We start from the raw sequence: 14067 nt of genomic DNA on the forward strand, positions 1-14067 counted from the left end.
ACATCAAAAAGGAAATGCATCCGGTATTGTGTAAAACAGTACATGGATTGCGATTTTGTTTGCCCTGGTAGGTAACCCGAGCTATGTTATTTGCAGTAATTATCCCCTGAAATGGAAAAGATGGATTGTGAACTAACTGAAGTAGCTGTTAACTTTGCGACTGTGGTGATGGCTTTAACACCATTTGAAAAGTTGTGTTTTCTTTTCTTTTTAAGAATGAAACAGGCTTATTATCAATTGCCATTTTTAATATTGAGCTAAATATTTCTTAAATTTGCTCTACAAAGTGTATTTTTGAACAATAATAACCAGCAAGCAAGAAAAATATAATTCATTTGATCACAGTTTAGAAAATATATTGACATTTAATTATTTCTCTGTTATTTTCTCAATTTCAATACTTGTCAGGCAAGGATTTCCATGTCGTGTTGGAAACATGCATTACATCTGAAACTGTACAGTTGTGCTCCATTAAAACATAACAGCACAGGAAAATTAACACATATGACAGTTGGTTTTTTTTCATGCAAAGCTTGTCATCTCATTTTTATTTTTTTCTAATCATATAAAACCATCCCCTGAAATATGGCGCTCCTTTTTTTCTAAATCAACACATCAAGATGATTGAAAACAAAAAGAAGAGTTTAGCGCTACACAAGAAAATTAATAATGGTGAAAACAGGATATTGGTGCAGCAGTAAACAGAATCAAAGTCCAAATTAAACACTTTTTACTCAGAAGAGCTGTGATCAATATTGTCCTTAAGCAGAACACATTACTGAAAAAGAATATCCTTTCCTTCATCCTTTACAGCAAAATACTGAACACTTAATCCTGAAAATACAATTAATTTTCCTAGTTATATATTCCAAGTATTCCAAAAGGGATTAAAATAACTATGTATCAGTTTTTCAAGTAATTCTTAAAGTTCTCCTTATGTATCTGTAATAACAGTAGTTCCTAGAGTAAAATACATGGCATTCATATATAAGTCGGATTCTAAGTCCGCAGGTAGGAAATTGGATCCAAAAACTGGAATAATAGGAACAGCAATCTTTAGGGGGTTTTCACTAACCTGCTACACTCCATGCCCGATCTTTGTTCTTTTAGATGTCATTACTGTATTCAATGTTTCTCCAACGTTATAGTGCATCCAGGGCTGGGAGCACTATTTTAAAAAAGAAAAGCATTGCACGTCTTCCTGCAGAGACATGGGACTATGGACAACTATCTGTATGGCCTCTATCAGGGTTGAAGACAGATCATGCAAATGGACTATGAGATGTAATAATAGACAGGGAATGAAGTTCTTAGATGTCGGATCGGACTGACCCACAATCCTGAGGGACAGCATGAAAATGTGAATAAATTCAACTTTCTTTTACTCAGCCCTGCATTATGCTGGCAAAGGCATGACATGACAGAAAAAGCTGAGTGTGAGTGTCAGGTTGTGTTTCCAGCAGAGCCACTCACTGAGATTCAAAGTCACTTATGATATGTACAACTGTCAGTCTAACACAAATATATCGCTGTTATTAGGCTTCACAAGGTCGATTCCATGTACCAGAGTTGTTCTTTCTTGGGGTTTTGCCAGATATTTCAGGCATTGGATTTAAGCTCAGAGAGAGGAATAGAGAAGAGAAGACCTTCATTGTGTCCATGGAAGATCTGGAAGAAGAAAACAGCAATACTTAAGAGACCCACAAACCAGTAATAAGTCCAGTTCAGAAGGCTTTTTTCTCCAGCTGGTCCAATATGGCCTGGATCTTCTGCACAGCCTCCTTTCGGGCTTGCCGAACGGTCTCCTGTCCCTGAGTCTCCACAGAGTCCAGCACCAGCAGCTCTTTGGTCAGCAGTTCCTCCAGACAACGATAACTCTTGTCGCTCTTCTTGCCAACAAACTCATCCACATCTTCCTGCAGCAGCAGCATTCTGGCCATGACCTGCTGGACCTTGGCGAGGCTGGGGTTATCGCTCAGGGGTTGAGGTCCGGCCCGGGCTGAAGCCGGGGCCTGGGGCGGGGGCTCACTTTGAGAAGGATTGGGATCACCTCTCCCGGTTTTGTTGTACATTTGGGGGGGTGAACATATTTCGGCAGGCTTTCCATTGGGGGCATTCAGGGATGGGTTCGGCCTGGGTTTAGGTCCCACTTGTGGGGCACGTTGGTGCTGTTGGTCCTACAAGATAAAACAAAAGATTGTACAAATATTTGATAATCCTTCAATCCTTATGTCAATACCTCTATTACACCATGTTAACTCATAGATACATACTGCTATATGCCTCTACTGTGGAGAAATTTGACAGTTTGTTTTTGAGATATATTTAGTTTCATAAAACGTAATTCCTGTATGTCCTGCAAATAGTTCTAGTGGGCTTAATGCATATAATTCATATCGACATAGCAGGATGGTCAGAGCGACGGCCATTGTTATGTTGTAATTGCAAAGGAAGGGGACGGTTGTAGCTGGCTAACTTCTGGACAATCAACTTTTGGCAAGTCACCAAGTGAGGCACAAGCAGTAGAGGGGTAAAAAGCATGGAGAGGTGTCTTATGGGCACCATCTCTTTTGACCTGCTTAATATTTCTATTAGTAGGTCAGATAAAAGGAAAACACAGGCTTAGAGTGGACAGAAAGCAATAGTGAATGTGATACAGCGATTTGCTTTGTCACTATAACAACAACCAACAATCGCCAATTTCTTGTGACTAGTCAAATGACAAAGGTCAACAGTTCAAAGTCCGACTCTCATTTTACTGCCGTTAACACGCTTCCTACTTTCATCCATCAAAACTGCTTCATAGGAATTGTAAAAGCATCCAAATTGATCATTTAAAAAAATATTATCAATGTTATTTTTGATTTTCAACTGATTGAAATCTTTTTCTAATATCTCTAATATATACAAATCAGATCAAAAGTTGAATTAAACCTTATTGAAACTTATCAATGAGGTTTCTCAGATTTAAATTGAATCAACTCGCGAAAATTGCAATATTTTTGTGTTTATCCATCTTATAACAGCCTATCTTTATATTAAAACCACCAAATAACAACAAAGAATCATGACAACCACATGGAAATAAAGCAGCTGCAGATTCATACTTTGGGTTGGTAAGGTGGAGGAGCACCAGTTCCAGTCCCGGGCCATGCTGGAGGATGTGGGGGACGGACAGGATTGCCGTAGTGGTTTTGTTGAGGCTGCTGGCCTGGCTGCCATTGCTGCTGTGGGGGGGCATAAGCTCCAGAGTGCGTCCACCCATCGGACTGGGGGCTAGGGTGGAGAGGCTGGCCAGTGGGGTACGGGGGGTTTGCTGGCATTGCATGACCACCTTCACTGTAGTGAGGGTACGCCCCAGGAGGATATCCAGGACCCTGGAAGCAGAGCAGCGATCATTTTATAATCAAAATCTATGAAGAAATGGTAAATGAGAAATGGACTTACATGGTATTTATATAGCGCTTTATCCTGTCTATAAAACTCCTAAAAATACTTTACATTTACAAGTTATCATTCATGCCATTTTTACTCAAGGAACCACCAAAAATGTTCATCAACAGCCTTTTTTCATGAATAATACGAGAGACGACAGCGAGAAGGATCTAAGGTCTTTAAACCCTAACTTTGACAATATCTACATGTAATACAGTTTCATATTTTACGAATGATCTCACCCCTTGACAGTGTGGACCAGGATAGTGATGATGTTGGTGTTGAGAGTGGGGCTGCCCTGACGGCCCACTGCTCTGTTCTGCTGAACAGGCCTGGTTAGGGTACTGCCCTGGTGCCGGTCTCTGAGTGTCAGCACAGTAAAAAGGGTTGGTGGGGTGGAAACCGCTAGCTGAGTATTGACTCTGCGGTTGGCTGTAGACACCATGTCCATTTGGATAACCTCCAGGCATTACCTTCATTGAAAGCACAAGAGATGAGGATTAATTAAAGACCCTTCCTTATCTTGGTGTAACTGTATCATAGTGATGTAATTGTTACAACATAGCTGTTAGAATATGTGAGGGAAAGGTGAAAGCACTTAAGAGACTTAAGGATAATGAGTAGATTTACTGCTACTGTACACCCGAGGATTAAAAAAAGGGCCAGTTTATGTCCTACCTGTTGATTGTACTGTGGTGGGACATCTGATCCCGATGGATAGGTGTTTGCATAGTGTCCTGTTGCATGAGACTCTGGATACCAGTAATGTGAGGGGTACCCTGGATACTGAGAAGCATCCTGTGAAGACAGCATATTTTCAGATTTAAATACTTTATTGTCAAATGCACAATAGCTAAATGTAAAGCTTAGTGGCCCAAGCGTCTCAAACAATGCAAAATGCTATAGTTGAAACTCATTAAAAAAGACATAACATAGAGCAATAGAATTCTTGTTAAAATGACCAGAGTGTAGGAATACTCTGTAAAAGTCCAGCAATTAAAATGTTTCTCAAGTAGAAGTACAAAAGTATGGGCTTTAAAACATTCTTTAAGTATCAAAAGTAGTATAAATAATAAGTAAGATAAGTTAAGATTATAACTAAAAAAGTAAATACTCAAATAAAGTAAAAGTCCCTCGAATTGTACTCAAAATTGTACAGTAGTTGAGTAAATGTCACTTTACTCCACTGCAAATGACATTGTGTTGTAAATCAAATGTGGACAAAAGTAAACGACATACGTTTAACGTCATGTAAAAAATGTCACAGTTAGGAGTTATTTTTGAGAATATCTCTAGTACCATGTGTAATTTAAAATGTGAGCTGTACTTGGTACGAGCCGACAGGAGACTGTAAATGCTTTAAAAATCCCCATCTTCGTGAAAAACAAGAGTAAACATTGGGACTGACTTACGTACTGTTTGCTGAACCAGTTTTGCACAGAGCAGCACTATTGTACCAGCTAACCGAAACCAGGCCACGCTGAATATTTGAGGGAAGACATTTCTTAAACATGTGCGTTTTGATACGAATGTAGTATTATCAGCAGTAGGGTCACGTCCAGATGAACGTGACAAAGTGTAGCGGCTACTATCAACGTTATATAATGCCAGCTAGCTCCGTTAGCCGTGGAGCTAGCATGAATAGAGAGCTCTTACCTAACGCGAGCTAGCTGGATGAATAGAATTTTGCATACAAACTTGAACATTAAAAAACGTGTTAGAAGACAGAGGCTAAACCCACGGGGTTTGTCTAAACTGTGTCACTTACCATGGTGTTATTCCAGTCCTGGTTAGTATTCCCCGAGTTACAAGTCGAGGGCCGATTTGACTGCATTTGAAGATGGTGCATCAGCTAAACGCGCTCCCCGGCTTCCGTCCTGTTATCTGCCATTGTAAAATCCTTTAACAAAGTCTAACGTGTATTGTGTGAGCCGTCTGTTCGTCCCAGCTGTTAACAAGAATGTCGCCGTTTTTTTCCACAGAAGTACAGATCGTCTGAGTGGATTCAGGAAATGATGGAATAGCTCCGATAAATCCCGTGCTGTCTCTTTAACGAAGAGGATGAGAGGATATCAAAAGCTCTCACTCCGCCTCTTTTTTTCTGGTAACACAAACAGTGGTGGACATTTTCTCTATTTTCCCCTCAGTATTTATTGCTGTTGTTTATGACATAACATTATACAAAGAATTAGTTACATTGTGTAAAATTAGCAATTTAGCACATTTATAAGCACATAAATTCCTGAGTGGCCATGTGTCATTTGTTTTTCTTTTCTGCTTTCTTTTCATAATGCCCTCAGTTTTGAATTAACGTAATGAAACATGATGTTATTTGACTTGTTCTGATGTATTGGAATAATTGTTCAATAAAGTTGAAAACACCACAACGACAATCATAACAAAAAACATTTCCTATATTTCTTATTGGGATAAGTTCAACTATTTCTGGTATGATTCATGTCACCGTTTTTATGGTAAAATATAGTAGGCTATTCACTGGAGCAAGTGGAACAAGAAAAGCCCCCGTGGGTTTGGTTTATAAATATTTAAAAAGGAAATTCCCCAAATCACTGTTTCTCTAGAAAAATAGCAATAACCCTTATTCCTTTTAAGTTCTTCCTCTTATTTAATCAGATTTTCTTTTCTTAACATTTTTATATAAATCCCACTTGTTTTTGTAAAGACATTAGGTGGAGGGGTCTTTGGGTTTGTTTGGTTGAATAATGCATTTGTTTTTAGATAATGTTATGACTACACAAGCAAATGTGTTGAGTTGTTCCGAATCTCGCACTGTTTACGATCTTTGGTGTTGTCGGTGCATCAGCCGATAGGAAACACGTCATAAATATGTCCTATTTCTTATTTTAACTACTATTTTTAATCCATAAATATTATCCATATTTGGTTTTTACATTTATTTAAATGTATTTTCTTAAAGAGCCGCTCCTAAAAACTTAACGAGAGAAAATGAATTAAATAGCAGCGCTCAAAGGGTTAAGCGTCTACAGGAAGTTTATCCCAGGCCTGTATAAAGACGCTTCCTGTACTTCTCTTCAAAGAAACATATTTTGAATCATTCATGGCTTGACGTGACATAAAGGCATAAGAAGCAAATATAAAAAGCAGCCCAAGATGAACTACGTACCAGGGACGGCAAGCCTCATTGACGACATCGACAGTAAGTCCGACTGGAGGAGCCTCTCCGGTAGAGGGAGATGGTTTGGCGGAAAAATCTTTTCAAGATGTGGCATCGTGTCTGACACAAACTGGATCACTTGTAATCGCTTTAATGTTGTAATTAACCATGCTTGTGTTGGTTTATTCTGCAGAGAAGCACCTGGTGCTGCTCCGAGATGGCAGGACACTGATCGGTTACCTCAGAAGCATTGATCAGTTTGGTATGATTTATTTAATTGTCTCCCTCTTGTTTTGATTCAATAAGGGTGCCAATCACACGCCAAAGTATCGGCTAATTTAAAAGGGGCTCAATACAAATGTTATTATACTTCCCACCCCCTGAGGTGTTTATTTTCAAGAGTTTGTTTTAAAATGTCATTTTAACCCTGTAGTTTATTTCTCCAACCTGTTTCTCTTGCTCCCCCCAGCAAATTTAGTTTTTCATCAGACAGTTGAACGCATCCACGTGGGGAAAAAATTTGGTGACATCCCCAGAGGAATATTCATTGTGAGAGGAGAGAATGTAGTGCTACTTGGAGAGATAGTAAGTGGGAATATTGTTGTCTGTCTGTCTGTCTGTCTGTCTGTCTGTCTGGTACAAGTAGCTACAATTATACAAATAGGGATTAAACAACAGTGGATTATGATTAGAGCTCATTTCATACCATGATGCATTTAATATATTTGGGCTTTAGACCTTTTTTAAAGACATTTTATAGACCAAGCAAATGTTCAACCTAGTATATTATCGGCAGATGAATCAATAAGGAAAATAATTGTAAGTTACAGCCTTAATATTAGGTCATGGCAAAGTAACAATTTTAATTTAGCCTCAATTGGCCATAGATCGATGGTTAGATATAGATATATAGTCTTTCAGTGGAGGTTCACATGAAAAAGTGGCCAAGGATCCTAACGCAGTCTTATAGTCAGAGATTGTTTATTCTACATTTGTGCTACCTATTGTATCACATTTTATAGTAATACTAATAAATGGGTACTGCCTGTTTGTATCGAAACAACCATTGAATATTATATTATTAGTGCATTTTTATTTTTTGGGCAGTAGGTCACAAGTTTACAAACTGACTAAATTTGAACAAAAGAGCTCGGCTCCTCTGAATTAATATATATTTGTTTTTTGTTTTTACGAATGCTCGTTAATTTGAACAATGCTAAATATGTTTCAGTGCAGTTTTATTTAAAATATTTCCACTGCTTTACCCTACACCACACAGACCTTTTTGATGGTAGACTGATGCTGGTATAAGCATCTATGCTCTCTTCAAAGCCTCCAGACTCAGAACAAGAAACTAATTTTACCTACAAGAATGCACAAGTTGCTGATATTACTGCAGCCTCAATTTGTTGGTATGGTTTTATTGTTGTGTGACTTCAGTCAATCTGAACTGAAGTGACTTGAAATGCAAACAAACCAATTAAGGCAGCAACTCCTGTGTCTGCCAGGTATGACTATAGTTTTTTAATTACATTTTCCCACTTCAGTCTGGTGGTTTTGAGAGCATAGATGACATCTCCAGCTTCATGTTGGAGAGGTCTGTCCAATGGAAGTGTGAAGAGGGGGAAGTATTCTAAATAAAACAAACTATTTAAAAAGAAAAATGTTTGCTACATTTAGGCAGATTAAACATGTTTTGCTTCCCAATCTACTGTGTAATACATTGACTATGGACCACTTCATCCAAACTGTCTCTTTTTAATATCAAGCTGTCATGGGAAAGTAGAGTGGACCATTTGCTGATGTACAACATTTTTGATGAGTTTGTTTTAAGCCTGTTGACAGATGTAATGTTCTCTATGCAGGATGTGGATAAGCCCTGTGACACAGTCCTTCAACAAGTCTCCATTGAGGAGATTCTGGAGGAGCAAAGGTTGCAACAGCAATCCAAACAGGAGACGGAGAAAGTCAAAATGCTGGCACTGAAGGACCGAGGCCTTTCAATACCCAAAGCCGATAACTTAGACGAATACTAACCATGTATCCATGAGCCCCTTTCTCAGTTTGTATTGGACTGATACGTTTTATGTTCAATTTGAATTTAAGAGAGCATTTTTAATGCATCATGCTGGGTCTGTATACTGTAGTGTACTGTATTAATTTCATTTCATTATTTGGAGAAAAGAAATGTGATAGCCACTCTGTTGTGGAGGACCTTGTAGAAACAATGAAAGAATCATGTGTTTATGTACGATCACTCTGTTGACAATTTAGCAATTATTTTAGAGCAGCACTTTCTGTTATGTTGGTGATATGTTGAGCCTTTTCATTTGGAGAAATGTGGGCCTGCTATTGACAAAACTACATGCTATGCTCAATTAAAGAGTTTAGTTTTTCATTATTGATGACATGCTTGGACAAATTTGTGTCATCACACCATCTGACTATTGCCTATTCTTTTCTCTCTTTTTTTTACTTCATTTTGTTCTATTTAATGAAGTATTAAGGCATTCACGTTTTATATAGTTGTGGTTATTTGAGCCAAAAGCAGCAAGTGCCCTTCTGATCCTGTGTAATGGAGCTACAACCAAACTGCAGACGACACTAGAGCATTTGTTGTGCTCTATCTTTGAGGAAAGGGGATTTTAATGTAAGTAATTCAATGTAGTCTAGATCAGACTTCCGCATGTCCTGTTTATAAAGATAAGCGTCCGGAGAAATCGATCCTATCTACCTTCATCAGTCAATAACAAGCTTATTAGTCGTTCAGACGGATACAGTGAGTTAATATAAACCAGCAGCTCAGCACGCCCTTTACACCGGCTGCAGCAGCAGGAGGGTCGGCGGTATTCAGTCCTGGGAGGTACACTCGACAACGAGCTATCCTAGTACCAAGTGAGATCGCCTTCCGCCTAGATTCAATGTATGTTGAGTTCTCCCTTCTTTTTTTACATGAGGAAATAAGTCAAGCTTTGTACAGTTACAACAGGATCAATTCCGGGCTTCCTTCAAAATAAAAGTCCTCTGCTGCATTAGGTTCATTATATAGAAGGAGCTGGAGGGGTATAATTCAATTGGGAGATAAAAAATGAAGAGGGGTAAAATATGGTAGAGGGATTATAGGGACTGTACATATGGAATAAGATTTTTCTTAACCTTATTGAGGAAATTGCCCCAAACAAGGTGTCTTTAATTGATTTCATAACCTTTAATAGTTTTTTTTAATGTAACGTACATTAAGTATGCTAACCTATACTGTGGGATACATCATGTAGGCCTACATATTCTGCTTTAAGATCACCTAGAGATATGACTTTTATATTACCTTTTGGAAAGGGGCAAAGGGATAAAGACATGAACTTAATTAGATTTTATGTAAAGCGTCTTTGGGCACAAGAAAAGTGCTATACAACTCAGATGTATTATTATTATTATTATTATTATTAGTATTATTATTATTAATGACCTGGGTATGGCACAGAAAAACATGCTGGTAAAATGAAAGGTTGCTACCATTCATTAGTCTTATGGGTAGCTATTGCATAAATCTCAGGAGCGTGCAAAGGCCTTTAACAAGTGACATGTCCTCACCCTTGTTCTGTGAAAAAGACAAATGAAGCGATATATATTTAAGAAGCTGCCTAATGAAATGTAGTATCCGTCAAACAAGGACATATACAAGTATGTGCTCCGTTTAGAAATTCTACCACAAGAGGGCGACTTTACCTAATACCCCTTTTCTATATTTAGCTACTATACATTAATTTGCACATTTTAACTCTGCGTAAATGTCTTTCCCACATGCCCTGGAGCAAGAATTGGCATTTGGATTTATAGACAAAATGCAACACAAACGGACACGTACCAAATAGGAGACTTAGAGAAAAAACAAATAAACAACAAATGACTAAATCAGCATATGAAGAGAGACTCAAAACGACAAATAATAACTACAAAAGGGCAGAAACAATTAAAACGTGACAGAAAAAAACTACAAAGAGACACAAAACTAAATCAGAAGAAACTGCACAAATTCTTTTTAGCTTGCTCCTTTGAGCTGGTGGGGCCTTATGTATTTCTGGTGTCCCGGGGCCCATCGTCTCACAATGTAGAGACATTGTGGATTTTAAACCAAGGGGACAAAGAGAACAAACACTTTTAAGGGTTCAAACAAGGATTTTAGAAGATGTGCATTTATTTCGAACACTGTAACATATGACACATACCTCCTTTACAGGTGTTGCCACTAATCTGCCTGATTTAAGCTCTAGGAGGTAGGAGGTCTAATCAAGTAACAAGTGGAAACACCTGTGCTGCTTCACATGGCTACTTTTCTGATGGGAAAGTTGTTTACAGCTCCAGTGTTAGGAAGACTCAGAATCAGAATACCTTTAATAGTCCCACAGAGGGGAAATTTGCATTGTAGCAGAAAGAGCCAAAAACAGCTTAATGTTACTCCCAAGATACAAAAAAAATAAGAATGACCCAATAGCAAAATACATAAAAAAGTAAAGAAAAAGCTGTAGTTTTTACGCATGTGTTCGCATTTTGTAATTTATTTTATCCCATCCTTCAACTGCTATTTCTGACATCAATGCACCACAGGTCAATGCCAAAATAAATGGTACACGATAATATTTTGGTGACAATTTAGCTTCGCTTCCGGTAGATTTGTTACTGTCTCTGGCTTGACGCAGCTTTGACAGAGAGGCCCAGCCCATTTCGATTACGCACCAACAGGGGAGGGGGCGCGTTTATGTCCTCGCTCAACCAACCCCTATCGTTTTAATGTAAAGCTGGTAGTGTCCGGGTGTACGGTAGAAAGAATCCGCTGTAAAGAACCCGGTTCGCTTGCATCGGTGCCTCCAACTTGAATATTCTCTGCGTCGGAGAGACTCCGCAGCCAAATTACGCATGGAATGGTTTTGGGGGGATTGGAGTAGAAATGCAGCGCCGCACTTCCAGCCCACAACAAGAACCATGCTCAGTTTACATTGCAAGCAAATTTATGACATCCTGTTTAATCCATTACGACTTTGATATGAGTGAAATTTGCTCGGATACCGACAAGGAGTGAACAGAATACACAAAGCGTACAAGCTAAAGGACGGTGTTTTTGCTGCAGACCCTTGTGAACCGAAAACCTCTGCATTTAGGATTTTATTTTTTTTGATGGAGCTGGAGAACATAGTAGCCAACACTGTACTGCTAAAAGCGAGAGAGGGTAAGTTGGTGCATAAAAAAGCTAAGTGCAAATAGTAAGTAGGCCTGGTTGTGTCACATTTTGCGCTCAATATGCAGACAAGGTGGGAATAATCGTAATGATGACGGCAGTAGGTACGTCTGCGGACTGTAGGGCACAGTACAGCAGGTAAATCCTACAGATGCAACAGAAAACACACATTCGTATGATCCTTGACACCATCAACCCATCTTATTGGAAGTTTTTCATTTGTTGATCAATTCTAACCTTAAATCAATCTTGTGAATCATTTTAATTCTTTGATTTTGACAAATCATGTGCGTTATCCCACATATGCATGGGAAGGGGGGGGGGGGGGGTATTCTGCCTCCCACATCCGCTTTCGCTGTCTGCAAATGAATGCGCTCTTTCGCAACATTATACATGCTGAGACACAAACTGATTACTCTTTATACAGAGGGAATACATGGTTGAATATTAGCTAGCATTTGAAAGGTGATCTAATGATGTGGTTGGTGTTCAAATCTGTGTATGGGGCCTGCAGAGAAAGACTCTGGTTATCAGTGCAGTCCAATGACTGAGGAGGCCAGGTGTAGGTCACTATATAGTCTGAAAAATAGGGGTGTGTAATGTTATAAATTGTTATTTTTGAGAATGAAAAGTCATTAGGGCAGGAGGAAGGCCTGCAGGTAACCATAATATTGTCTGACGCCCTGATTGTTTCCCTTAAAGTCTTCTGGAGGTCCCTGAACCATTTTTTGTACAGCTGGGTTAAAATAAAGTAAACATCAAACTTCCTTTGAACTCTGTATGTGTGTCATACTTTCAATATAAATGATGTAACCTATAACCATAAAATCTAAGTGACTCAGTTTTGGTTGCACACTCAAGCAAGTGCACATACAACTTTGGTTGCGGGCATCAATGGTTTTATGTGGCAACAGTCTCTGGAGTTGCAGGGTGACGCAGGAAAAGACTGTGCGCCTCCTTCCATTTATCTCACATGATGACATACTTGGGAGTAAACAGGTTTGCCAGAGAGGCCAGGGAGAGTTTCATGGGAACTAATGGAGTAATGAAGTGAAACAGGAAGTAGGCTTGCTTTCAAAACCCTAAACGAAGAATGCGTTTTACCCCCGGGTCAATCTGGACATTTTGTTTTACAGGGGTAAGAGCACGACTGGGCTGGTTGATTTAAGCTTCATGAACTAATAAGAGCAGTTAATGACCCATGACAGATAGGGCTTGTCCAAGCAGCTCCATTGGTGCTCATCCAGTCACTGCCCCGTGTGTGGGAGAAAGGGCCTTTTACAATTTCACGTTAAGGGATGAGATGGGTCTTTGAGTTAATAGCTGAAACACGACTTTCTTCATGGCTTTATCAATGGCCCTACAAATGAGAGTAGATCAACAGTTGAGTTCACATTTGTTGCACTGCACACAAATGTGTACTCAACAGGTTGTTGAGTGTCCTTTAAACTGTCTGAATCATTAGGGGTTTTATCTTACAGGGCCCAGAGCCAAGCGGATCCCTCTGGCTGGTGGTGACTTCTCACTCATGTATGGAAGAGGATAGTATACACAGAGGCTTATATTCGGCCACATAGCAGCAACAGTGGGAGAATGTGAATGGAGTGCATGAAAGAGTGTTTATTCCTGTTTGTTTATGCGAGTGTTTCTCAAGCCAGAGCTGAAGCAAGAGGCATGCATCCTCTGTACAAACGCTCGCAGAGACGCACAGCAGGAAGGCCCAGTTTCCACTGCCATGTTTTATGCCAGCGTCCTCACACCTCCCAAATCAGTAAAACAGTGCAAGTGGAGTAAAAATAAAAGTGATTTATATCCCCAGGCCAGGAGCGGCAAAGCAGGCCCCGTGCCAGCTTCCTTGGCTCTTTGGCTCCTCTGTGTCAGACAGATCTCACAGTGCTGGTCTGGGGTTTACCACCAAGACTTTGTGAGCACTTTTCATTGATTAGAGAACCTACAGATGGGAGATTTAAACAACTTGATTAAAACTTAGGGATCAAAGAGGATTTACAATCAATTTGCTGTTTCATGTTAATGACAGAGTGGAAAATATTACTCGTATGGATTTTCATCGACTAAGAGAAGCAGCTCTGATCACATTGAACCATCACATAAAGTGACCGCTCTCTTATATAAAGCCAAATTATATTATACGCTATCCGTTAGATGCAGCCCATAAGCTATTTAATCAAATTGATCGTTACATAACCAACTGAGTGGGCTACTGCCATCCAAGCTCCATCTTCCTGTGGCGCTGCTCTCCGGT

The 14067-nt window shown here is 39.4% G+C and overlaps 3 protein-coding genes across 3 annotated transcripts in view; 2 read left to right on the plus strand and 1 right to left on the minus strand.

The window, feature by feature from the left end:
- Positions 1–227: 227 nt before the first annotated feature.
- On the minus strand, positions 228–5485 carry bag4 (BCL2 associated athanogene 4). Its single transcript, XM_063896698.1, has 5 exons — positions 5204–5485; positions 4114–4233; positions 3678–3908; positions 3108–3377; positions 228–2177 (listed from the first exon to the last, which is right to left on the minus strand). The coding sequence occupies exons 1-5, from the start codon at positions 5282–5284 to the stop codon at positions 1725–1727; spliced, it is 1155 nt and encodes a 384-aa protein (XP_063752768.1). The 5' UTR covers positions 5285–5485; the 3' UTR covers positions 228–1724.
- A 942-nt stretch (positions 5486–6427) lies between these two features.
- Positions 6428–8972, plus strand: lsm1 (LSM1, U6 small nuclear RNA associated). The gene is made up of 4 exons (XM_063896337.1): positions 6428–6613; positions 6765–6833; positions 7041–7156; positions 8437–8972. Exons 1-4 carry the CDS (start codon positions 6568–6570, stop codon positions 8605–8607), a joined length of 402 nt encoding a protein of 133 aa, XP_063752407.1. The 5' UTR covers positions 6428–6567; the 3' UTR covers positions 8608–8972.
- A 2351-nt stretch (positions 8973–11323) lies between these two features.
- The window catches only part of grk5l (G protein-coupled receptor kinase 5 like), a 33112-nt gene continuing 30368 nt past the window's right edge, over positions 11324–14067 (plus strand). The window contains exon 1 of the mRNA XM_063897445.1: positions 11324–11795. Coding sequence (XP_063753515.1) covers positions 11744–11795 — 52 coding nt within the window. The 5' untranslated portion in view covers positions 11324–11743. The remainder of the gene's footprint in view (positions 11796–14067) is intronic.

The sequence above is a fragment of the Eleginops maclovinus genome, chromosome 12 (assembly GCF_036324505.1).
Source record: "Eleginops maclovinus isolate JMC-PN-2008 ecotype Puerto Natales chromosome 12, JC_Emac_rtc_rv5, whole genome shotgun sequence".
NCBI lineage: Eukaryota > Metazoa > Chordata > Actinopteri > Perciformes > Eleginopidae > Eleginops > Eleginops maclovinus.